General features: G+C 48.5%; 1 protein-coding gene across 3 annotated transcripts in view; it reads right to left on the bottom strand.

Moving 5' to 3' along the window:
• elmod1 (ELMO/CED-12 domain containing 1) overlaps positions 1-25,711 on the bottom strand; it is a 118,051-nt gene that overhangs the window by 48,146 nt on the left and 44,194 nt on the right. For 2 of the 3 annotated variants that reach the window (XM_085999082.1, XM_085999083.1), the window contains 5 exons: positions 13,907-14,004; positions 10,768-10,897; positions 9,392-9,525; positions 9,197-9,265; positions 5,989-6,012 (listed from right to left, as the gene is read on the bottom strand). In XM_085999082.1, coding sequence (XP_085855208.1) covers positions 5,989-6,012; positions 9,197-9,265; positions 9,392-9,525; positions 10,768-10,897; positions 13,907-14,004 — 455 coding nt within the window. The remainder of the gene's footprint in view (positions 1-5,988; positions 6,013-9,196; positions 9,266-9,391; positions 9,526-10,767; positions 10,898-13,906; positions 14,005-25,711) is intronic. The other variant, XM_085999084.1, reaches the window with a different exon arrangement.

Raw genomic sequence — 25,711 nt, 5'->3', positions numbered from 1 at the left:
TTTTGTACTCTATGGGCTGGATTTTTTCAGCGGTGTCGGGATGGTGGCGAGATAGCTGATTGCCGGGTTTCAGTCCCGCTCCCGGCCGCAGGCACTGTCAAAGGGATTTTCCCTTGATTGGCCTTGTTAAGCCCACTCTGTGGGCTTCCCGGCCAATTAACAGGAAGCGGGTCTGATGACGTCATTTGATGACGTGTCATCAGCCAGTTTCCTTAAAGGGACCACGGCCACATTGAGTTTGACAGTTGTTCGGTCAGTGTTTGACAGCATTGAGGTGCTGCAAACACTGACAAGCACTGCAGAAATGTGGACGCTTGCCCCCAGGCTCACCAATGACTCCCTCCTTTTGCTTATGGAGGGAGTCACAGCATGCAGGGAGGTTCACTTCCCTTCCAAGGGCGGAAGAGACCTCCCCAGGACACCAACGCAGCCTCGTTGCACATTGCACAGGAGGGCAAAAGCAGGGATGGCGTCAGGGGTCCCTGGCAGCAGTGGCACCAACCTTTCAATGATCTCAGTGGATCACGAAACATTACTGTAAAGCCACACTCATACTCACCCTGCTGTGCCACTCAACACATCCCCATCACTCTGCCTTCCATACCCTTCTCCTGCACATCCTTACTCACACCAACTTACCTTGCACCTCCACCCATCCCTCTCTATCTACATTATCGCTTCCCCATCTCACTAGCCACCCCTCACACTCGCCCTCATCCTACTGCAAGCATACCAACTAACAACACACAAGGGTAGGCACTTGAGAGGTTTAGCCAATGTACATGTGATGTTTCTGGTAATGTGTTTTCATACAGTGAAATCTATATATTCAACACTGCCCCTTATTGGACAGATCAGTGCGCACCTTGAGAAGTGTCTTACTGAGTTCCAGTAAATGATGAGACATAACTTCTCCCCACCACCCCCCACCACCCCACCCCCCCCCCCCCCCCCCGCCACACACACCCACTGCTATAGTGATGAGTGTGCATGGAATGGCTTGGAGTTAAAGGAATGCTTTACGGTGCTGGTGTGGGATGGTGTCAACCTGGCACATCATGTGGCAGCCAAGGTTTACAGCATCAAGTGAAGTAAATCTGGCCATGATGATGCCATCGCTGGCCTCCCAGGCAGCAATGTTGTCAGGGGTTGATGCCCTGTGTCCTGTGCAGCATCAGGTGGTGACGGAGAAGGTTGTTGATGATGTTGGTGTTGGGGCTGATTGTGGAAGGATTCAAAGGACCAAGGTCTGATTTTTTCAAGGGCACCGATGATGCTGCAATAGGTGGCAGCTGCAGGTGAGATGACAGAAGTGATCTGTCAATGGTGAGAGTGGTTGCTCCAATGAGGTGGCACTGGGCATACAGTTGGCTGTAAACACTTGCAAGCTAAAGAAATCTCTATATGTATTACAAATGCAGTAACCAACAGTTTCTGCGCTCTGAAACTGACCATCTGCAACAGACATCCTTTCCACCACTTCTGCAGCTGTCAGCTTATCAGATACATCAGAGCAGACTCAACTCACGGGTGAGCTGGCATATTCCCCGAGCAGCGGGTAACCCGTGGGGAGCACGAAAAATTGGAAGAAAGCCTCAAAATACCATTAAATTGGCTCTGAACAAGTCATTTAATGAGCTCAATTTTCTCCACTGCCGCTTGGTGTCGGATCAGTTCTCCACTAACAGACCCGACACCTGGGAGATTCGTCCTCTGAGCACCGCCAAAATTCCGGCCTATACCTCGATTTATGAAGCCCAGGATCCCGTAAGCCTTTTTAACTGCTTTCTCAACCTGCCCTGCCACCTTCAATGTTTTGTGCATATATACCCCCAGGTCTCCTTGTTTGTGCACCCGCTTTAGAATTGTACTCTTTAGTTTTTATGTCCTCTCCTCATTCTTCCTACCAAAATGTATCACTTCACACTTTTCTGCGTTAAATTTCATCTGCCATGTGTCCGCCCATTTCACCAGTCTGTTTATGTCTTCCTGAAGTCTATCACTCTCCTCCTCACTGTTCACTATACTTCCAAGTTTTGTGTCAACTGCAAATTTTGAAATTGTGCCATGTACATCCATGCCTAAGTCATTAATATATATCAAGAACTGACCCCTGGGGAGCACCACTGTATACCTTCCTCCAGTCCGAAAAACAACTGTTCACCACTACTCTCTGCTTCCTGTCACTTAGCTGTATCCATGCTGCCACTGTCCCTTTTATTCCATGGGCTTCAACTTTGCTGGTGAGCCTATTATGTGGCACTTTGTCGAACGCCTTTTGGAAATCAATGTACACTACGTCAACCGTATTACCCTCATCAACCCTCTCTTTTACCTCATCAAAAAACTTGATCAAGTTGGTTAAACATGACTTGCCTTTAACAAATCCGTGCTGGCTTTACTTAATTAATCCACACCTATCCAAGCGACTGTTAATTTTGTCCGATTACGGTTTCTAAAAGCTTCCCCACTACCGAGGTTAAACTGACTGGCCTGTAGTTGCTGGGTTTATCGTTACACCCTTTTTTGAACAATGGTTTAACATTTGCATTTCTGGTACCACCCCCGTATCTGTGGAGGATTGGAATATTATGGCTAGTACCTCCGCGATTTCCGCCCTCAATTCGCTCAGCATCCTAAGATGCATCCCATCCGCTCCTGGTGACTTATCTACTTTAAGTACAGCCAGCCTTTCTAATACCTCTTATTTAACAATTTTTTTACTCTTCTTTATCAATTTTTTTTACTATCAAGTGTCTCCACTCCCTCCTCCTTCACTACGTCTATGGTAGCATCCTCTTCCTTGGTGAAGACAGATGCAAAGTACTCATTTAGTACTTCAGCCATACCCTCTGCTTCCATGCATTGGTCTCCTTTTTGGTCCCTAATCGACTTTTGGATTACCTTTTATGTTGACTGCCATTCTATTCTCATACCTTCTCTTTGTCCCTCTTATTTTCTTTTTCACTTCTCCTCTGACTTTTCTTTATATAGCCTGATTCTCAGATGTATTTGCAACCTGACATCTGTCATATGCGCTCTTTTTCTGTTTCATCATATTGGCTATCTGCCACCACCTGACGTGACAACCTCAGCCTGCGGAAGCATTGCTCTTCTGAGAAGTCAAAGAAGCTGAGCCTCTGTCTGTAAACCCTGTGACGTGGGTAGTGCCTCCAGCGACCTCGGACCCGCTCCTGTGACCTCCCTCCTGTGCACATACTGATCCCACCACTGCCGTGGATGGTGATGGTCTTCCTCTTCTGATGTGCTGTCAAATGCATCCAAAGTCTCTCCCATCCTAATCTTGTCAGTTTGAAAGGGTATCCACACAAGAACTCTCTGCCAGACATTTGCCAGAGGGAACTGAGACACCAGCTGTAATAAGTGTGCTTTTATTCAGATGGGGCAATCACAAGTTAAAATAACCACCTGAAAATTTAAACCAAAGTAAAATTCAATGTAAAAAGACCTCATTAACGTCTCCTAAGGATATTAATGCAACAATAAGTACCCGCCACTTGCACTAATTAAAGCCTCGACTTCGGCGAGTAGGTTACTTGCAGGCATCCAAACACGCCTTCGTTAAACCCGGACGTCAGTGCGTTGGAGCCGGGTTGCGGTCGTGATGTCAAATTCAGTTATGTTAACTACCTACCCACCCTCAAACTACCTTTTCTTGGGGGTTAAAATTCCCCCCATTATTTCAGTGAAAGAGTGGTAAATCTAAGGAACATGCTCCCCAGGGAGAAGGCGGAAGCAGATAGTACTGATTCATTCAAATTAAGTCTTTCGTCTCTGCTGGGTCACATGATTGAGGTGCTGAACAGTAACAATGTGGTTGCTTGGAGGAAATAGGTCATTGCAGACCATTTCACTGCCACTTACACCATAATGGCCCAGAAATTCGGGTCTTCACGGGTGAGTACGCACGGGGTACTCACCCATAGGCCCGATGGAAGTGCCGGTTTCCTGCATGCACTGTGCATGCGTGGGAAACCAGCACTTCCGTTCCTCTGAACAAAGAGGTTCAGAGGTCGAACGCGTGCGCGGGGGAGGCTGTGCGTGCGCATCAAACTTAGTTTTATTTTTTTATACAGGTTTCTCTGGGAACGTAAGCCTGCAGAATTTAGAAATGTAAAAAGCAGGCTAAGGCCTGCTTTTTACAAGGTAAGTGGTGAATTAATTAAAATTAAAACATTTTTTCCACAGGTTTATTATTTTTAAATACTTTAAAGCAAGGTAAGTTTATTTTTAGCCCCATTAGAATATAAAATTATTTTTTCAAAAATTTAAATTATTGTTTAAAATAGTTATTTCATGTAATTTATAGTTCATTTAAAAAATGTGATTTAAAAAAAAAAATTATTTGAAGGTTTAGTGCTATTTTGGGGCCGTAGTATTTATAAGTCTTGGCAGCACTTCCTGTCAGACTTATGAATGGAGCATTCCCTGCTCCGATTGGCTGCCCATGGCCCACGTGATCCCAGGGGACACATCGAACTAATTGCGCACCGGCAGCTGGACCAGGCCCCGGATCAGAATTCCACAGAGCCCTACAGCTCAACAGCCGGTGCGCAAGGTAAGTGCAGGTCGGGGGTTTGCACCCGCGGGAAGCCCCCGACCCGAATTTCTGGGCCAATACGATTCTGAGATTGCCACTGCTGGTAGATCTAAAGTCAGCAGGTAGTAAATGTAAAGCAATGTAAATAAGCTCTTTAGAAAAAGTTACAGTTTGTTACTTTATTGCACATTGCTTTAATGTGGATTCATTTGACAGCGATAGCCATTATTGCAGGAAGCAGTTCTGCAATTGAAAATTAGTATTAGCTAGATTAATAGCACCAATGGAATACGACGAGCGTGAAATTACCTGTCAGCCCCTTAAGGTAGGGAATAATGTATTAAATGGAGTGTGGTGAGGGATGCAGCAAAGAATGTTTTTCCTCTGTATTCCTCCTTAGGATATGGTCAGTTCCAGGCAGCCTGCTTCAACTGGAAGAGCACAAGCTGTGAATATTTCCTTCACCTCCACAGTCTGATAATTAGCTGACAAAAGTTGCATCAGTTTTGGGCTTCATCCATTAACCACACAATGGACTAACTCCATCATCTATGTCGATATTTATCGTTATATCTTTCAGTGCCATTCTTAATGTTTTCCACCCAGTCTACTCCATATCATTTATAGTTGTTTTTGCATGAATAAAATTTGAATTATCCAATAATATGAATTAAGAATTTAAATAACACAGAAAAGTGGGAAATTAATTCTAAAAATTGGGCAACTTTGAATTAAGAGTATTGGACCATATTTGTTGTCAGAACTCATCATAATATGTTTTGCAAAAATAAGTAATGCATTTAACAACAGTAAATTGTCAACACCTGAAAAAGCAGAACAATAATTTTTGGAATCTAGTTTCACAGTGGTACTAGTTATCTAGTACTACAGAAAAGTATGTTAGAGGCTGTCATTTTGCTTTGACTCGTCATTGTTTGGATATATTGTAATGGATCTGATGATTTACAAATTATTTTAGAGCCAATTAGGTCAGAGTCATTTTATAGCCATGATGATTTTTAGCCAACACTGTAACTGTTCAAGTAAAATTCATAAAATCGCCTGCTGTTATCATACTATTCATCCGGTTCAAAAAAATATGGCTATTTCTCAACTCCCTAATTACCCAATACAGTATAACCTTGCTTTTAAGAGATAGGTTGGTGATATCAGTTCTGTGACACTGACAATATTTTTAAGGGGCTTTGCATAAAAGAAGCAGTTGGATTAAGAGACTGTTTCCTTGCCTTGGGGATGTTGGCATTAAGGAGTTTCTACTTCATTACAGCCAGATACCCACACATTTTCACATCTAAAAATAGGTATTTCAACAGTAATGATTGTTTGATAACCATTATTGTTGGACAATGAGATCAAATACAAAGAAAGATGTATATGAATAACAGAAAATAAAGTGATAGAAGTACCTTACATCTTCTTTGGTTAGTTCCCTAAAAGGATGAAATTAAAATAATAGGATAATGGTCAACTAATATGATATTGGTACGATATGTGAATCTGCAATGAACAAAATAATCCACAAGATGGGATTGAGGTGAAGACATACATTCAGAATAACTTGTACAAAAGGTGTGTGTGTGTGTGTGTGTGTGTGTGTGTGTGTGTGTGTGTGTGTGTGTGTGTGTGGGGGGGGGGGGGGCGGGGGTTTGCATACACTATATTTGCTATGTAGTTGAGTTTATTTGAAGTAGGAATCTCAGCATCAGCACTCCTTAAAAATTGGGATTAAGTTCATTACTTTGGTTTTTGAAATCTTTTTTTAATGACTGTTTCAGCAGTGAAGGATGACAATGGGCCAGAAATTCACGGCCAAAGGCGTGAGTGCGCTCGGGGTACTCACGCATCTGGCCGTTGGAAATGCCGGCGTTCAGCATGAACAGCGCATGCGGGGAACGCCGGCATTTCCAGACCTCGAGCGCGTGCGACTGCACAGGCAGCGCTTGCGCAGTGAACTTCGTAGATTTCATTCATGAAATCCGTGAGGGTAAGTCCTCAGAAGTTACACTTGAAAAAAGCAAGTGTAAAGTGGCTCATTGGCTGCGGAGGAAGAAACATTTTATCGTGGAGCTTCTGAAATGCAATATTTTTGTTTGGGAAAGGGAGGGAAGTTATTTTAAGAAATTTTAAGTAAGTTTTAAAGTTTAAATTTTTTTTTTTTTTTTTTTAAAAAGGGTTTTCAGAACGGTAGGTAGAAGGAGCAATTATGGCTGTGTGAATGGAATGTGAGAATGAGTTATGTATATGTCCACATATATTCCTTTACGTATATGTATGTATGTTTTATATTCCTTTACTAATGTGTATGAATGTGTGTTTTTAATTATGATTTTCAAATAAGTTACTTTCTCTGAAAGTCATAATTAAATAATACATTCATACACATAAGTAAAGGAATATATACATAACACGCAAAGGAATATATACAGACATACATACTTTCAGAAGCTCCACGATAAGAAATATCTTCCTCCGCAGCCTCTGGAGCAACTGTACCCATGCTTTTTTCATGTGTAAGTTGTAAGGACTTGACCTCACTGAAAGCAGTAATGAAAGCGGCGAATTATACTGCGCACGCGCTGCCTGTGCAGTCGCACGCGTTCTGCCTCTGAACCCCTTCGTTCAGAGGACAGGAAATGCCGGTTTTCCCCAAAAGCACTGTGCATGCTGAAAACCGGCATTTCATCCGGCCAGATGCGTAAGTACCCCGACCATACTCGCGCAGTTGGAAGGGAATTACTGGGCCAACATTTTACATGTCAATAAAATGAAAAATTTAACAATTGCACGACTTGCCCCCTCGCATCTGCGACTGAGGGTCCAAGGAGGTGCATTGCGCAAGAGGTCATCATCGTACGTATCCTCACACTGTTCCCTTTGGGGAACTGTATGAAGTGGTGGAAGGATTTATGGCCGTGATTAACGCTCATTCCGTGACCGTAACCATCTTTGAACCAGCCATTAGGGTGGTTAGTCCTATGGCGGGAGGGTTTTACGGGCTCCCACAACCCATCTGAGGGGGGGGGGGGGGGGCCACCAACACCCACGGACACAAGTATCCCGCTGGATGTCCACCCAGAATTTAAAGTTGGAACTCCGACTCCACTTGCCGGGACTGTCTGGAGTGGGGTTCAAAACCCTACTCCTTCTGGCCCAGCGGCGGGGATGCTTACTGCTACGCAAAAGGCCCACTCCGCACAAAAGGTGACACCCATACGTTTCCTGCGCCTTTTCCCTCCCCGTGACTGGAGCCCTATGCTGCCATTTCACGTTGCTAATCGGATTGGGCCTTTGTCATAGCGGTAGGATCCGCGCCGCTGGGCCAGATCAGGGTAGGGTTTCGAACCCCACTCCAGACAGTCCCGGCAAGTGGAGTCGGAGCTCCGGCTCCAAATTCTGGGTTGACATCCAGTGGGACATTTGCGTCCATGGGTGTGGGTGGCCCCCCCTCCTTGTATAGCTTGTGGGAGCCCGTAAAATCCTCCCGCCATAGGACTAACCGCCCTAATGGCTGGTTCAAAGATGGTTACGGTCACGGAATGAGCGTTAATCACGGCCATAAATCCTTCCACCACTTCATACAGTTCCCCAAAGGGAACAGTGTGAAGACACGTATGACGACGACATTGCTAAATAAATAAATGGAATTTAAAAAATTCTTTTAGGGCTTTTAAAGTCTTTAAATTGCTTTAATTCTCTTTAAAACTACTTCAGATTACTCAAAATAATGTAAACATTTTAAAAAGTTTATAAAAGTTACCAAAATCTTCAGAAAACTTCCAAAAACCTATTTAAACTGCTGCTTTGCATGTAAAAATCCTTAGCAGCTTGACAGAAACATTGGGGGCGTGTCCAGTGAAACTGAGACCTCAAGGGGCGTGTCTCACTTACACTGCACGCTCCTGGCTTCGCGCTGGCTGCACTCCTGGGCGGCGTGACGTCATACGCTGCCCGGGATTCTTCTTTTTCATTCACCAAGTCCAGGCGTCCCTGGAGCTGATCGTCAGTAGCGCGGGGTAAGTGTAAATACGGGGCTTGCACGCGCTGCAAGCCCCGTTCTGGAATTTCTGGGCCATAATGTTATTACGTTGATGAGGTAATTGAACCGTCAATGTGAGGAAAGTGAATACTAGTAAATATAATCATCTTTCTATTGTTATTCAAGAATATGATCACTTCAATTTAGCTTTCCCACATAATGTATGACTCAGAAACACTTATCCTTCATCTCCCATCCCAAACGAGGTCTCCCTAATAGATCAACTCCACATGCCCATTTTTCTGTTTTTGATATTTGATTTCTTAAAGAATACGAACAGTGAGATTTTCTTTTAAGTTTAGCTTGTTGTGTTTCAGTAAGATATCTCAACAGACATTATTTGGAGTGAAAACAGAGTTGACCTTCAATAATATTGATCTTACATTACTACACTAAGGAATTCTATGCGGTGTTTTTAATTACAGTGTACAGGGCTGAAGGGTAGGTACACATTGTTACAAGTGCACAGGGTGATGCTAGCTCTAGATCAAAAAACCTACTGAAGTAAACCACTGAAATTGAACCCAGAGGTAATAACACGTGAAATAAAGCATCTTGACTGAATATGGGCAAGTTACCTGTACTTTGGTTGGTGAGAATCAAAAAGAACTTGGCGTGCAGTTGTATTGTCATGTTCTGCAAAAAAACTGAACAAAAAAAAGTTAGTAAAAAAAAATTATATGGTTTCTTTATAATTCACTTTCACAAGAGGCAAGGGGGGGAGAAAACAGGAAAAAAAAAGTTTTAAAACATTGCTCATAATATATACTTACACCAAGTTATATAACCCCAACATCCCCATTCCTCTGAAGTCCGTCTTTGGGTCATCACCTTGGAAACCTATTTCACACCACTGCTTGCTAATTCGACCATCCAAAGTCACATCAGGGCGAAGCAAAGTCCACAGCTGACAGAATTTATAGAAAACAAAATAATATTTCTGCACAAATTGTTTTAAAAAAAAATTAAATTGTAATAATCATTGAATAAACAAGTTAGTTAGAATTCACATTCAATCTCCTATTGTCAGTGTCTGCATGCTATAAAATGTATACATTCATTTTAAACAAAACAGCTCTATATGATGCAGGAGTTTTTAATGTCATAGGCCTCGATATTTACAAGGAGGGAGCAGGGGGAGCATGTTTGCGGGGTCGGGGTGGTCGGGGCGGAATCTGGAAATGCCGTGAACGCGGAGGTTCTGCCGAACTTAATGGCAGGACCTCATTATCATTGTTTAGCTCTGTTTCCCTCCCAGCAGGCAGTCTGATTGACCGGCAGTCGGGAAGGAGGGGAGATTGGCTGATCATAGCAGAAAATTTGCTTGAGGGGCTTGGGGGAGCATTCCTGCTCCTCCTGGTCCACAAGCAGTGCTATTAAAAGCACTTACCTGCTGGATCCGGCTGCTCCCGCCTCCCTTTAGCTGTCGGGTTTCCAGAGTCCTGGGAACCCCGGCCGGCCAGCCAGTGTTAAATTTAAGTCACTGCCAAAATATCAGGAACAGAGCCTCATTTACATATTATAAATTACGGACTCCAGAGCGGGTTACTCAGATGCCCCGAAACCCGCCGCAGTTAAAACAGAAGCAGACACGCTTGCGGCGGGTTGGGGGTGGGGGGGGGGGGGGGTCATGTTTTGCAAATTTGCCAATTTAACCCTCCCCCACCCTCTCCGGCCTATTGTGCGGGGTTAAAATTCCCCCCGAAGTGTTTTTTAAAGTAAGTAATACTATTTGCAGTTACTTCCAAGTTTTTCCTCATTTCTATAAACCACTCAAGGATACCTGTAATTCAAGGTTAAACACAGATTCGTAGAGATGTAGCATGCAAGTTTCAAATTTTAAAAAAAAGGAAAAATCAATAATTCCTTTAAGAAATCAACATGAAAACCAACTCATGAGGCTTACCAAGTTTATCAAGTGATTTTCTGTCCATCAACACAAGTTCAGTATAGACTAGTTATTTTAATGGGAAGTGGGTCTATATCCAAATGATTTGAGAAACACGGAACTAGAAGATTTGCATTAGGAACATAAAAAGGCTTTAGAAAACACACCTCATACTACCAACATTAAATAAGTGGCCCTGTACTGCAGCGAAATGGAAACATAAGAACAGTTGCAAGTTCTGCAGTCCCTCTATCCACTGACCTTCAACAGCATTTCTTCATGTTGTGTATTTTCTGAATCATAATGATCTCTGCGGAGTCTTTCCACTTCTGCAATCAGTCTTCTATATCCTACAATCTGTAGGAGACAGGCCTGCAGAGAAATCCCAAACCTTGGTAGAATAAAATAGGAGTTTCAAAATGTTTATACTGAGAAACAGAATAGTATTCATACATGTGCAATGAAATCAGGACGTTTCCAGGCACCTCAACGTGACCTTGTGGCAACTGCTAACTGTTCCATCCATGTGGAATACACATTGGACGTTGATATGAGTGTAATTTTGAAAAGAAAAAAGGAAACCTAACTGCATAGTTTCCATAAATTAAAATACTTGGGCGACACAGCATTTTGGAACACTTATGCAAGTTGCTAAGGAGGGATAGAGTGTGACTTTGTACCCAAATTTCCTTACTGAGTACCTGAATTCCATGCCAAGTGAAAGCCAGGCAAATTCCCACAGGGATTATGGAAAGGGGTCTTCTCACTCTACCCTTGTACACTTTTTAGCAACTGGTTTCAGAACAATATTAGCAAGGACAGTATACAGATCGCAACCCCCCTTCTCCATCACAGCTACAGATGATCAGTGGCATAGAAACATAGAAGATAGGAGCAGGAGTAGGCCATTTGGCCCCTCGAGCCTGTTCCGCCATTCAATGAGATCATGACTGATCATCCAAATTCAGTACCCTGTCCCTGCCTTCTCCCCATATCCCTTTAGCCTTAAGAAATATATCCAACTCCTTCTTGAATATATTTAATGAACTGGCCTCCACCGCCCTCTGTGGCAGAGAATTCCACAGGTTCACCACTCTCTGGGTGAAGAAATTCCTCCTCATCTCAGTCCTAAATGGCTTACCCTTTATCCTTAGACTATGACCCCTAGTTCTGGACTCCCCGGCCATCAGGAACATCCTTCCTGCATCTAGTCTGTCCAGGCCTGACAGAATTTTATAGGTTTCGATGAGATCCCCTCTCAATCTTCTAAACTCCAGTGAGTACAAGCCCAATCGACCCAATCTCTCCTCATACGTCATTCCTGCCATCCCAGGTATCAGCCTGGTGAATCTTCGCTGCACTCTTTCCATGGCAAGAACATCCTTCCTCAGATAAGGTGACCAAAACTGCACACAATATCAAGGTGCGGTCTCACCAAGGCCCTGTACAACTGCATCAGAACACTAGGGAAGCAGAAAAACTTGATAGGGTTTCTACACAAAAAATAAACAAAAATTAAATTAATAATTAGCTTCTGAAACCTTATTAGGTGTTAATACAACTACCAGTAGATCTTAACAAAAAGAATCTGTGTGTATATGAAAAAAAAGACTGGCATTTATAAAGCACTTGATCACATCTTCAGGATGTCTTATATCACTTTACAAATTAATACATTTTTTGAACTGTTATGTAAGCAGTGAATCAGCGGATGGGTCTCGGTCTCTTGAGTGAACTAGACAAGCGCCAAATGTAAAACTGCCTTGAGTATTGCAGTGTGTCAGATACAAATTTTTTGCCTCTGGAACCTGTTCTATGTTGGCCTAGATTAAAGGGTTGAAAGTGTCTTTGCTGCACTTATGTTTTCTTGTGACAGTTCCTTTCTTTTTAACGCTTTCATTTTTCTGGAGTCGCCTGGGATCATCCCTGGACACACGGTTGAGATATCACCACTGCTGCTCTGCAATTTATACCCAAGGTCACTCACGGCCTTACGGGGATTGCTTCATCTTGGCGTGACACTCGTGACAGTGCAGGATTCGCCCTGGTTTGATAATATTACATGGCGCTGCCAATTACGTCATCAGGCCATGGCTTTGCATCTTAAGTAGGCTCCACCTGCCTTTAACGGGAGCCTCGCGATGGCCTCAATTGCCACCGCTAATATTACGGTGGCCGGGAAAGCGGTGGGATCATGATTGTCAAGATCTGAACCCCATGCCAGACCCTTTCCTGCCCATCAGGAGATTGCGGGGGAGGGGGGATTAAAATCGAGGCCTAAGTCTCAGTGACCCTGAGTTATGGAGGAGGACAAAATCAGCCATGGTTCCTGTCCCGATTGCTAACCTGTGATTCCTGCTCGATAGTGAATGTGTGCAAATGGAAGACTAGCACAGAATCGGGCTTGGCTATGATACCCTCTGTGGTTGAATTGCCCATTAACACCAACCATCTAGAGTCACATGAGTTGCTGATGTAGAGTCCATATACTCTTTTAAAAGGGAATTCGATGGTTGCTTCATAAGCAGTAATTGAATGGTAAGGGATAAAAAAAAACTTGGATAAATTAATACACACATTCATAAAAGCCACTCATTTACTGTTTTCATAGAATAATAGACAGAGCTATGAAATTCATTCCCCTCTCTCCTTTTCCCTCTTTCCACCTCCCTCCCCCTTCCTTCTCCCCTCCCTCCTCCACCACCCCCCTCTCCCCATTCCTTCCTTTCTCTTCCCTTCCCCATCTCCTCTTCCACCCTCCTCCCTTCCCCACATCTCCCTAATTGCCTCCTCCCCTCCATTATCCCCCACCGTGTAACCCTGCTTGACCATAAAAATTCAAATTGGTCTCGATTACCTGCATGCTGTGCCGTGAGTTTGACTAGTATAATACTGTATAAAGATATAAAGGCGCTGTATAAATACAAGTTGTTGTTAACATGATGTTACTTCAAGTGCTTCTTTGGCAACATAAGAAATGCCTCATCCTACATTGGAACACCGAGAAAATACCTCCCCCTCCACGGCCACCATTACCTTCTTTGGGTAACTCCAACCATTTATTCTGTAAGGTTGAGGTTGCTTTATTTCCCAGCAAGCAGTTCCGCTACGTTCACATACAAACAGAATTGGCAGAAGCCCCTCAAAAACCATCAGCAAATTAAAGACTGCTGTATACAGCACAATTCTATGTTCAGCATTGAGTGGCTGTAATCTGAAATTCAGTCCTGGACAGATTCACTTGCATGAAGAGTAATATTTACTGAGTGATGGCACTGCACTGTGTGTGGGAGGATAATTACGGACATATATCTTGTATTTGAATCTGTAATTACAAAACATTGCCAAGTGTGCCAAAAGATCATAGGAAATGCGCAGTATAAAGTTCAAATTCCATTACTGTGGATTGGTATCAGGATTAATTTTTTTCAGCTGCATGATGTTATCGACAGTCCTCTCGATATCGTCTATATGGGTGATCACAGCAGACTGGAGTAGCTGCCAGACAGAAAGAGAATAGATTGAAGATATACAACCAAAAAGATACAACAAACTATCAGTCAAGCAGAAAAATGCTTCAACAAAAATTAATTTTAAGCAATTTGATATATCACAATATACTACTGTAGACCTCTAAGTTAAAATAAGTAGTGTTTCATTATATGAGGAGACCTGTTTTGTTGTTTTCAGTGGGTTACAGATATCAAAATTGAAAGGTATTTCAAAATTATATTACACTGCCTGCTCACACTGAGGTTGAATGGGGAAAAACAAAGCTTACTTATTGGCATCTGCTTACAAGCCTCTGATGACCATGGAATTTTGACCAATAGAACAGCATTAAATATGACTGTCCTGGGGTGTCCAAACTATGGCAAAAGCTCCAGTTATCCAGCTCACTAAAACTCGGCTCCTGATGCAGCATTTTCCATCCACTGATTGCTTGCCTTTTTGAAATGTTTATACCTGTGGATTGTTGGAAAAGGCTACTTTCCGATGGGTAGATTTAGCACCTGAATCTACCAATCAGGGAAAGGCACTGAATCCACCAATGAAATAGTCTTTCACTAATCTGTCGGGTCTGTTATGTTCAAAAGTGCAGAAAATATAGTTTAAGCTTGCAAGCATTGAAGATAGAATAATCCAGCAGATTTATGAGTAAGAATTACCAGCAACGTATTCAAGCAGCACTAGCAAACAGCAAGGGGAAGGAGCAGCAGAGATAAGGTGGGCAGGAGGGCATAAGCACGGGTAGAAATAAGGCAGGTGGAGAGCAGGCAGCCAGCAAAATGGTGAATGAGGAACAGGAAAGTGATAGCCTTTATACTATCTGCTCTTATGGTGTTTGCAATTTTTCCAAGTGTTTGAAAATACCTTTGATATATCGAGGGGGCTAAACTGGACAGCTCCCGAAAACAGGCCCGCTGGATGTAATCCAGACAGCACAGCATCTTCGTGCTGCCCTTCTCATTTACATGATTGCTGCGTGCAGCCAGCGCTAAACGCACTGTTGATTGGCTGCACACATCAGGAGGGGGCCCAAAATAGATACTTGCTACCACTACTTAAAGTTAGCCTGCACTTCTTAAAGCTAGCCTGGACCTCTTAAAGGGGAGGTGTATTGTTGCTGGAGCAGGTTCTGGGAGTCATTGTGCAACTGAATTTGACCTAGGAAAGAGTGAAGAATGGCTCAACATGGGAGAGAGTGGACTCCAGGGTTTCCTGACGCTGCACTGTTGGTCTTGGTGAAAGAAGTGGAAACGAGGAGAGCCGTCCTGTATCCGCAGAGGGCCAGGAGGCCCTCCAGACACACTGTGATAAGGCAGTGGATGTAGATAGCCATGGAGGTCAATGCTAGGAGTCAAGCCCCGAGGACCTGGATTCAGTGCCACAAGAAGTTTAATGACCTCACAAGAGTGGTCAAGGTCAGTGAATGCACCTTCAAATACCATATCCTACCAACTGCACCATTAGCCTCAGCCACTGCTCAATTCGCCACACCCCCATCACTCACCTACCAACAATCTCTATCAATCAGGACTCATATCTAACATGCATATGCTTCACCTCACCCTCACACACTTAGCACTGTTGCAAGCCTCACACCCACATCTCACAGCTTGCACACACTGCAAGTTATTTAACCATGACAGCCACATCGCCCAAACATATTGCACGGCACTCGGACACACTTCCCTCTCTCTTGCAAGAGAAGGGGGCGCAAAACTGAAGGCAGCAAGAACTAATCGGAGGGGAGAGACATGCCTGCATGACCTAACCCCCGTGGAGGAGACAGTGCTGGCCATTATTGCTGAGGCTGTGGCCAGCGGCGGGGCTGAAACCATTGAAGATGATGGTATCCTCATACCTAATCCTCCTTCTCACATCCCACTTCCTCTTCGTCCCACAATCTCTTCTGACTTACAAGCTGCAGATGGTGTAAGCATGCACCTCTTACATTCCTCCCCTCCCCTCACCACAACCATACCCTTGTGCCTTTGTCCTTTCAGATATCCAAGAAGTGCAAACTGGCCAGGCAGTGGAGGAAGACCAAGAGCGTGATGAAAAAGACACACTGTCATTTGATTTCATACTTGCAGCCGCCAGCTCAGATACTGACACTACACATATCTTAGGGGATAGATTAGAGACGGCATCTGCACATGGTAAGACACCGGGCACAAGTACACTGCAGCCAGGGTAGGGGGTTAAGGATAACGCAGATGTCAGCTCACCGGAGGGCAACATTGCACACAAGTTCTGCTGCAGAGGACTCAGATGAGGACTTCGATGGGCAGGCTACATAAGAAGACTGATGGGTATACACAACAAAATGCTTGGTGCATTAGGAAGCCTGCATTCAATGTCAAGGAGCATGGAGGAGTCCGGCACCAACTTAGCAGCGTCTGATGTCTCAGCTTCCATTGCAGCACAAGCAGCTTCCACCAAAAGTCTGAGTGCTGCAGTGGAAGCTCAAGCTGAAGTCATGCAAGGTCAGCTTGCTGCCATGCAAGCTCAGACTGCTCTCATGCAAGCTCAGACTGCTGCCATCATAGCTGCAGATACAAGTGTAGAAAGGAGCTTGCAGGGTGTCCCAGCAGTCCAGCGATCTGTGCTCCAACAGATTACTAGGATTGCTGAGGCGCCGCCCTGGGGAAATGGCAGTGGCTCCATGGAGAACAAACCTGCTGTCCTCTCTCAGGATGGCAGCATTCGTCCTCCCACCCCTGCCACTCCGCCAGTGCTCTTGCTGTTGCCTGTCAGCCAGCAAGCCCAGTCTGCTGCTGCCCATGCCAAGATGGTGCAGACTACAGCTGGGCCTCCTAGGCCCAGAGCTGCTCGAGGTCGTCCTCCAAGGCTATCTGCAGCCTCCTCCACTGAAAGCCAGCAACCTTCCACCAGCCATGCCGCAGACACTGGGGTGGCACTCCATAGGAGCACTAGGATAGGCAAAGGCACATGATAAGACAGGCACTAAGAGAATGCACATGGGTGATTAGTTTACATTTGTATGCAATATGGCATGATTTCATTTATAAATTTGGTTTGGAATGTTTATTTTGTGGTGGGGTGGCTTTTATTTTTGCATTGTGGCAAGAGGATGATGTGATGGGCAGTAACAGAGGCACGGTAAGGTGTGTGAGACTGTTGGTGAATGGAGAATTGGGGGTGCAGTTACTGGTATCTCACTCGAATTAGTTCTTCACGTAACCCCCGGGCAAAAAGGGACTGTCTAGGTTGCCACCTCCCTTCCTCTTCCTCCTCTTCCCTCTTCCAGCAGCTTGTCCTGTTCTGCGTGGCCTCTGTTCATTCTCCCAGTCATGCTCTATTCCAAGAGGAAGGCCTACTAGTGCACTCATGTCTGGGAGCAACTGGTTTCTGCAGAAACCTTGAAGTCAGCAAAAAGTACTTCAGCACTTACCACAACACTCCCTGTAGACTGTTGAAACTTGAAACAACTATGGAAAGCAGCAAAAACGTGTAGAATTGTAGCAAGAGCCAGAAGAAATCAACCAGCAACTAACCTGCAAGTAGTTGATGATCCCTTTAAATAGCGATGGTGGGAGGCCATGTCTGCTGCTTAACGCGTGTACAACCATGTGAGCTTAAGACAGGGCATTGGCTGGACCGTTGAGCTGCAAAATGGCAGCATTGGCATCAAATCAGCGTTGCACACTGATTGACGTCATAATCTGCCTACTCTGCATACTTCTGGCGGACATTCACTGTGCACGCGCTAACGCCTGTACCAAACTAGCGTCCGGCACGCTTCACGTCACAAGTATGCATGCGCGCCACGGACGCCATTTTGGAACTCTAAGGGCACTCATAGCACCCAAAAAAGGGGCACTATTGGCCCAATTTCTTGCCTGCTGTGTTTGCTTATTTAACTAGGAAATAAGTAGAAAACTTTCTATTTGAACTTTAAGTATACCTTCTACGTGGTGTTTTGGATTGTAATTGTTTATATGTGGCCTACAGAGCCATGGTAAGAGAAAACGTTTTGACACTGAGCTAATCAGTTCTTTTGCTATAATTAGAAAATTGAATGTTTCACACAACAGCCGTCCTGTGGTCTTTTTAAAGTTTGCAACAGAAAAAAGGAAAGAACTTGCATTTATATAGTGCCTGTTATGTCCCCAGGACATCCTAAAGTATTTAGTCAGCTGCAGTTGATATGCAATACCATTAGTGCAAGATTGCATTGCTACTGATGCCAAACTACTAGCATCATTATACTACACATCTGGGATTGGTATGGTTTACATAGGATTAACGGCACAGAAACAGGCCACTCGGCCCAACCAGTCCATGCCGGCGTTTATGCTCCACACGAGCCTCCTCCTGTCTTTCCTCATCCAAATCTATCAGCATAACCCTCTATTTCCTTCTCCCTCATATGTTTGTCCAGTCTCCCCTTAAATGCATCTATACTATTCGCTTCAACCACTCGCTGTGGTAGCGAGTTCCACATTCTCACCACTCTTTGGCTGAAGAAGTTTCTTCTGAATTCCCTATTGGATTTCTTGGTGACTATCTTATATTGATGGCCTCTAGTTATGCTCTTCCCCACAAGTGGAAATATTCTCCCAGTATCCACCCTATCAAAACCTTTCATAATTTTATAGACCTCTATTAGGTCACCCCTCAGCCTTCTTTTTTCAAGAGAAAAGAGACCCAGCCTGTTCATCCTTTCCTGATATGTATACCCTCGCATTTCTGGTATCATCCTTGTAAATCTTCTCTGCACCCTCTCCAGTGCCTCTATATCCTTTTTATAATATAGCAACCAGAACTGTACGCACTACTCCAAGTGTGGTCTAACCAAGGTTCGATACAGGTTTAACATAACTTCCCTACTTTTCAATTCTATCCTTCTAGAAATAAACCCTAGTGCTTGGTTTGCATTTTTAATGGCCTTGTTAGCCTGTGGTGCAACTTTTAGTGATTTGTGTATTTGAACTCCGAGATCCCTTTGTTCCTCTACCCCACCTAGACTCGTACCCTCCAAGTGATAAGTGACCTCCCTATTCTTCGTACCAAAATGTAATACCTCACATTTGTCGGTGTTGAACTTCATTTGCCAATTATTTGCCCATTCTGCAAGTTTATTAATGTCCTCCTGTAATTTGTTGCAGTTCTCCTCAGTATTGACTATCCCACCCCCAATTTGGTATCATCCGCAAATTTAGAAATTGTGTTTTTGATTTCAAAGTCTAAATCATTAATGTAAATTATGAACAGCAGAGGTCCCAGCACTGATCTTTGTGGAACACCGCAACCCACCTTCTGCCACTGTGAATAGCTACCCTTACACTCTGCTTTCTGTCTTGCTACTTGTCCCCTGACTCTGCATTCTCTGACCTTATTTATTAGTTTATTATGGGGTACCTTATCGAAATCCTTTTGAAAATCTAGATAAATTATATCTACTGCATTACCATTGTCTATTCTCTCTGTTACCTCTTCAAAAAATTCAATAAGGTTGGTCAAGCAAGATTTTCCCTTTTGAAATCCATGCTGACTATTCATTATTATACTTTTTGTTTCTAGATGTTCTTCTATTCTCTCCTTTAGTAGGAATTCCATTATTTTTCTACCACTGATGTTAAGCTGACTGGTCTAGAATTCCCTGGACATGTTCTATCCCCCTTCTTAAATATTGGTATTACGTTAGCTATCCGCCAGTCCTCTGGCACTACACCTTTTTCTAACGAATTATTAAATACTAGCTGGAGTGCCCGGCGGTGCCGAGGCTTTTTCGAGGGCATGTTGTTGTTGGAAGAGAGAGAGAGAGAGCGACTGGGGGGAAGAGAGAGAGGGAATGAGAGAGAGGGAAGGAGAGAGAGAGGGAAGGAGAGAGAGAGAGGGAAGGAGAGAGAGAGGGGGAAGGAGAGAGAGAGAGATGGAAGGAAAGAGAGAGACAGATGGAAGGAGAGAGAGAGGGAAGGAGAGAGAGGGAAGGAGAAAGAGAGGGAAGGAGAGAGAGACAGAGAGAGGGAAGGAGAGAGAGATTGGGAGTGTGAGAGAGAGAGAGATTGGGAGTGTGAGAGAGATTGGGAGTGAGAGAGAGAGAGAGATTGGGAGTGAGAGAGAGATTGGGAGTGAGAGAGAGAGAGATTGGGAATGTGAGAGAGAGAGAGAGACTGGGAGTGTGAGAGAGAGAGATTGGGTGTGTGAGAGAGAGAGAGATTGGGAGTGTGAGAGAGAGAGACTGGGAGTGTGAGAGAGAGAGACTGGGAGTGTGAGAGAGAGATTGGGAGTGTGAGAGAGAGAGAGATTGGGAGTGTGTGAGAGAGAGATTGGGAGTGTGTGAGAGAGGGAGATTGGGAGTGTGAGAGAGAGAGATTGGGTGTGTGAGAGAGAGATTGGGAGTGTGAGAGAGAGAGACTGGGAGTGTGAGAGAGAGAGAGATTGGGAGTGTGTGAGAGAGAGAGATTGGGAGTGTGTGAGAGAGAGAGATTGGGAGTGTGTGAGAGAGAGAGATTGGGAGTGTGAGAGAGAGAGATTGGGTGTGTGAGAGAGAGAGATTGGGAGTGTGTGACAGTGAGAGACTGGGAGTGTGAGAGAGATTGGGAGTGTGAGAGAGAGAGAGATTGGGAGTGTGTGAGAGAGAGAGATTGGGAGTGTGTGAGAGAGAGAGAGATTGGGAGTGTGAGAGAGAGAGATTGGGCGTGTGAGAGAGAGAGAGATTGGGAGTGAGAGAGAGAGATTGGGAGTGTGAGAGAGAGAGAGAGAGAGATTGGGAGTGTGAGAGAGAGAGAGAGAGAGAGATTGGGAGTGAGAGAGAGAGAGAGATTGGGAGTGTGAGAGAGAGAGAGATTGGGAGTGTGAGAGAGAGAGAGATTGGGAGTGTGAGAGAGAGAGAGATTGGGAGTGTGAGAGACAGAGAGAGATTGGGAGTGTGAGAGAGAGAGAGATTGGGAGTGTGAGAGAGAGAGATTGGGAGTGTGAGAGAGAGAGAGAGATTGGGAGTGTGAGAGAGAGAGAGATTGGGAGTCAGAGAGAGAGATTGGGAGTGTGAGAGAGAGAGAGAGATTGGGAATGTGAGAGAGAGAGAGATTGGGAGTGTCAGAGAGAGAGAGAGATTGGGAGTGTGAGAGAGAGAGAGATTGGGAGTGTGAGAGAGAGATTGGGAGTGTGAGAGAGAGAGATTGGGAGTGTGAGAGAGAGACTGGGAGTGAGAGAGAGATTGGGAATGTGTGAGAGAGAGAGATTGGGAGTGTGAGAGAGAGAGATTGGGAGTGAGAGAGAGAGAGACTGGGAGTGAGAGAGAGAGAGATTGGGAATGTGAGAGAGAGAGAGATTGGGAGTGAGAGAGAGAGAGATTGGGAATGTGAGAGAGAGAGAGATTGGGAGTGAGAGAGAGAGAGAGAGAGATTGGGAGTGTGTGAGAGAGAGATTGGGAGTGTGAGAGAGAGAGAGACTGGGAGTGTGAGAGAGAGATTGGGAGTGTGTGAGAGAGAGATTGGGAGTGTGAGAGAGAGAGACTGGGAGTGTGAGAGAGAGAGACTGGGAGTGTGAGAGAGAGAGAGATTGGGAGTGTGAGAGAGAGAGACTGGGGAGAGAGAGAGAGAGAGAGAGAATGGGGAGAAAGAGAGAGAGAGCGACTGAGGGGGAGAGAGAGAGCGACTGAGGGGTGAGAGAGAGAGAGAGATGTGGAGAGAGAGAGGGAGAGACTGGGGAGATAGAGAGAGAGACTGAGGGGGGAGAGACAGAGCGACTGAGGGAGAGAGAGAGGGAGACTGGGGGAGAGAGAGAGAGATGGGGGAGAGAGTGAGAGACGGGGGAGAGAGAGGAGAGAGACTTTTTCGAGGGCATGTTGTTGTTGGAAGAGAGAGAGCGAGTGGGGGGGGGAAAGAGAGAGAGAGCGAGTGGGGGGGGGGGGGGCGGTGCAGAGGCTTTTTTGAGGGCATGTTGTTGGAAGAGAGAGAGGGAGCGACTGGGGGGAGAAGCGAGAGAACGACTGGGGGGGGAAGCGAGAGAGCGACTGGGGTGGAGGAAAGAGAGAGAGCGACGGGGGGGGGGGGGGGGAAGTGAGAGAGCGACGGGGGGGGGAAGAGAGAGAGCGACGGGGGGGGGGGAAGAGAGAGAGCGACGGGGGGGGAATAGAGAGAGCGACGGGGGGGGGAAGAGAGAGCGCGACAGGGGGGGAAGAGAGAGCGCGACGGGGGGGGAAGAGAGAGCGCGACGGGGGGGGAAGAGAGAGAGCGACGGGGGGGGGGGAAGAGAGAGAGCGACGGGGGGGAAGAGAGAGAGCGACGGGGGGGAAGAGAGAGAGCGACGGGGGGGGGGGGAAGAGAGGGAGCGACGGGGGGGGGGGGAAGAGAGGGAGCGACGGGGGGGGGGAAGAGAGCGACGGGGGGGAAGAGAGAGAGCGACGGGGGGGAAGAGAGAGAGCGACGGGGGGGGGGGAAGAGAGAGCGCGCGACGGGGGGGGGGAAGAGAGAGAGCGACGGGGGGGGAAGAGAGAGCGCGCGACGGGGGGGTGGGGAAGAGAGAGAGCGACGGGGGGGGGGGGGAAGAGAGAGAGCGACGGGGGGGGAAGAGAGAGAGCGACGGGGGGGGGAAGAGAGAGCGCGCGACGGGGGGGGGGAAGAGAGAGAGCGACGGGGGGGGAAGAGAGAGCGCGCGACGGGGGGGGGGGGGAAGAGAGAGAGCGACGGGGGGGGGGGGGAAGAGAGAGAGCGACGGGGGGGGAAGAGAGAGAGCGACGGGGGGGAAGAGAGAGAGCGACGCGGGGGGGGGAAGAGAGAGAGCGACGGGGGGGGGGGGGAAGAGAGAGCGCGACGGGGGGGGGAAGAGAGAGAGCGCGACGGGGGGGGGGAAGAGAGAGAGCGCGACGGGGGGGGGAAGAGAGAGAGCGCGACGGGGGGGGAAGAGAGAGAGCGCGACGGGGGGAAGAGAGAGAGCGCGACGGGGGGAAGAGAGAGAGCGCGACGGGGGGAAGAGAGAGAGCGCGACGGGGGGAAGAGAGAGAGCGCGACGGGGGAAGAGAGAGAGCGCGACGGGGGGAAGAGAGAGAGCGCGACGGGGGGGAAGAGAGAGAGCGCGACGGGGGGAAGAGAGAGAGCGCGACGGGGGGAAGAGAGAGAGCGCGACGGGGGGAAGAGAGAGAGCGCGACGGGGGGAAGAGAGAGAGCGCGACGGGGGGAAGAGAGAGAGCGCGACGGGGGGAAGAGAGAGAGCGCGACGGGGGGAAGAGAGAGAGCGCGACGGGGGGAAGAGAGAGAGCGCGACGGGGGGAAGAGAGAGACGGGGGGGGAGAGAGCGCGACGGGGGAAGAGAGAGAGCGCGACGGGGGGAAGAGAGAGAGCGCGACGGGGGGAAGAGAGAGAGCGCGACGGGGGGAAGAGAGAGAGCGCGACGGGGGGAAGAGAGAGAGCGCGACGGGGGGAAGAGAGAGAGCGCGACGGGGGGAAGAGAGAGAGCGCGACGGGGGGAAGAGAGAGAGAGCGCGACGGGGGGAAGAGAGAGAGCGCGACGGGGGGGAAGAGAGAGAGCGCGACGGGGGGAAGAGAGAGAGCGCGACGGGGGGAAGAGAGAGAGCGCGACGGGGGGAAGAGAGAGAGCGCGACGGGGGGAAGAGAGAGAGCGCGACGGGGGGAAGAGAGAGAGCGCGACGGGGGGAAGAGAGAGAGCGCGACGGGGGGAAGAGAGAGAGCGCGACGGGGGGAAGAGAGAGAGCGCGACGGGGGAGAGAGACGAGAGAGAGCGCGACGGGGGGAAGAGAGAGAGCGCGACGGGGGGAAGAGAGAGAGCGCGGGGGAGAGAGAGGCGACGGGGAGAGAGAGAGCGCGACGGGGGGAAGAGAGAGAGCGCGACGGGGGGAAGAGAGAGAGCGCGACGGGGGGAAGAGAGAGAGCGCGACGGGGGGAAGAGAGAGAGCGCGACGGGGGAGGAGAGAGAGAGCGCGACGGGGGGAAGAGAGAGAGCGCGACGGGGGGAAGAGAGAGAGCGCGACGGGGGGAAGAGAGAGAGCGCGACGGGGGGAAGAGAGAGAGCGCGACGGGGGGAAGAGAGAGAGCGCGACGGGGGGAAGAGAGAGAGCGCGACGGGGGGAAGAGAGAGAGCGCGACGGGGGAAGAGAGAGAGCGCGACGGGGGGAAGAGAGAGAGCGCGACGGGGGGAAGAGAGAGAGCGCGACGGGGGGAAGAGAGAGAGCGCGACGGGGGGAAGAGAGAGAGCGCGACGGGGGGAAGAGAGAGAGCGCGACGGGGGGAAGAGAGAGAGCGCGACGGGGGGAAGAGAGAGAGCGCGACGGGGGGAAGAGAGAGAGCGCGACGGGGGGAAGAGAGAGAGCGCGACGGGGGGAAGAGAGAGAGCGCGACGGGGGGAAGAGAGAGAGCGCGACGGGGGGAAGAGAGAGAGCGCGACGGGGGGAAGAGAGAGAGCGCGACGGGGGGAAGAGAGAGAGCGCGACGGGGGGAAGAGAGAGAGCGCGACGGGGGGAAGAGAGAGAGCGCGACGGGGGGAAGAGAGAGAGCGCGACGGGGGGAAGAGAGAGAGCGCGACGGGGGGAAGAGAGAGAGCGCGACGGGGGGAAGAGAGAGAGCGCGACGGGGGGAAGAGAGAGAGCGCGACGGGGGAAGGAGACCGGGAGAGAGAGCGCGACGGGGGGAAGAGAGAGAGCGCGACGGGGGGAAGAGAGAGAGCGCGACGGGGGGAAGAGAGAGAGCGCGACGGGGGGAAGAGAGAGAGCGCGACGGGGGGAAGAGAGAGAGCGCGACGGGGGGAAGAGAGAGAGCGCGACGGGGGGAAGAGAGAGAGCGCGACGGGGGGAAGAGAGAGAGCGCGACGGGGGGAAGAGAGAGAGCGCGACGGGGGGAAGAGAGAGAGCGCGACGGGGGGAAGAGAGAGAGCGCGACGGGGGGAAGAGAGAGAGCGCGACGGGGGGAAGAGAGAGAGCGCGACGGGGGGAAGAGAGAGAGCGCGACGGGGGGAAGAGAGAGAGCGCGACGGGGGGAAGAGAGAGAGCGCGACGGGGGGAAGAGAGAGAGCGCGACGGGGGGAAGAGAGAGAGCGCGACGGGGGGAAGAGAGAGAGCGCGACGGGGGGGAAGAGAGAGAGCGCGACGGGGGAAGAGAGAGAGCGCGACGGGGGGAAGAGAGAGAGCGCGACGGGGGGAAGAGAGAGAGCGCGACGGGGGGAAGAGAGAGAGCGCGACGGGGGGAAGAGAGAGAGCGCGACGGGGGGAAGAGAGAGGGCGCGACGGGGGGAAGAGAGAGAGCGCGACGGGGGGAAGAGAGAGAGCGCGACGGGGGGAAGAGAGAGAGCGCGACGGGGGGAAGAGAGAGAGCGCGACGGGGGAAGAGAGAGGGCGCGACGGGGGGAAGAGAGAGAGCGCGACGGGGGGAAGAGAGAGAGCGCGACGGGGGGAAGAGAGAGAGCGCGACGGGGGGAAGAGAGAGAGCGCGACGGGGGGAAGAGAGAGAGCGCGACGGGGGGAAGAGAGAGAGCGCGACGGGGGGAAGAGAGAGAGCGCGACGGGGGGAAGAGAGAGAGCGCGACGGGGGGAAGAGAGAGAGCGCGACGGGGGGAAGAGAGAGAGCGCGACGGGGGGAAGAGAGAGAGCGCGACGGGGGGAAGAGAGAGAGCGCGACGGGGGGAAGAGAGAGAGCGCGACCGGGGGGAAGAGAGAGAGCGCGACGGGGGGAAGAGAGAGAGCGAGACGGGGGGGAGAGAGGAGAGAGAGCGCGACGGG

Source organism: Somniosus microcephalus, chromosome 10 (genome assembly GCF_052327205.1).
Source record: "Somniosus microcephalus isolate GS21.2 chromosome 10, FLI_Smic_1.0, whole genome shotgun sequence".
In the NCBI taxonomy this organism is placed as follows: domain Eukaryota; kingdom Metazoa; phylum Chordata; class Chondrichthyes; order Squaliformes; family Somniosidae; genus Somniosus; species Somniosus microcephalus.
Note: the sequence above shows the minus strand (reverse complement) of the source record. Positions and strands in the feature narration are given on the sequence as shown.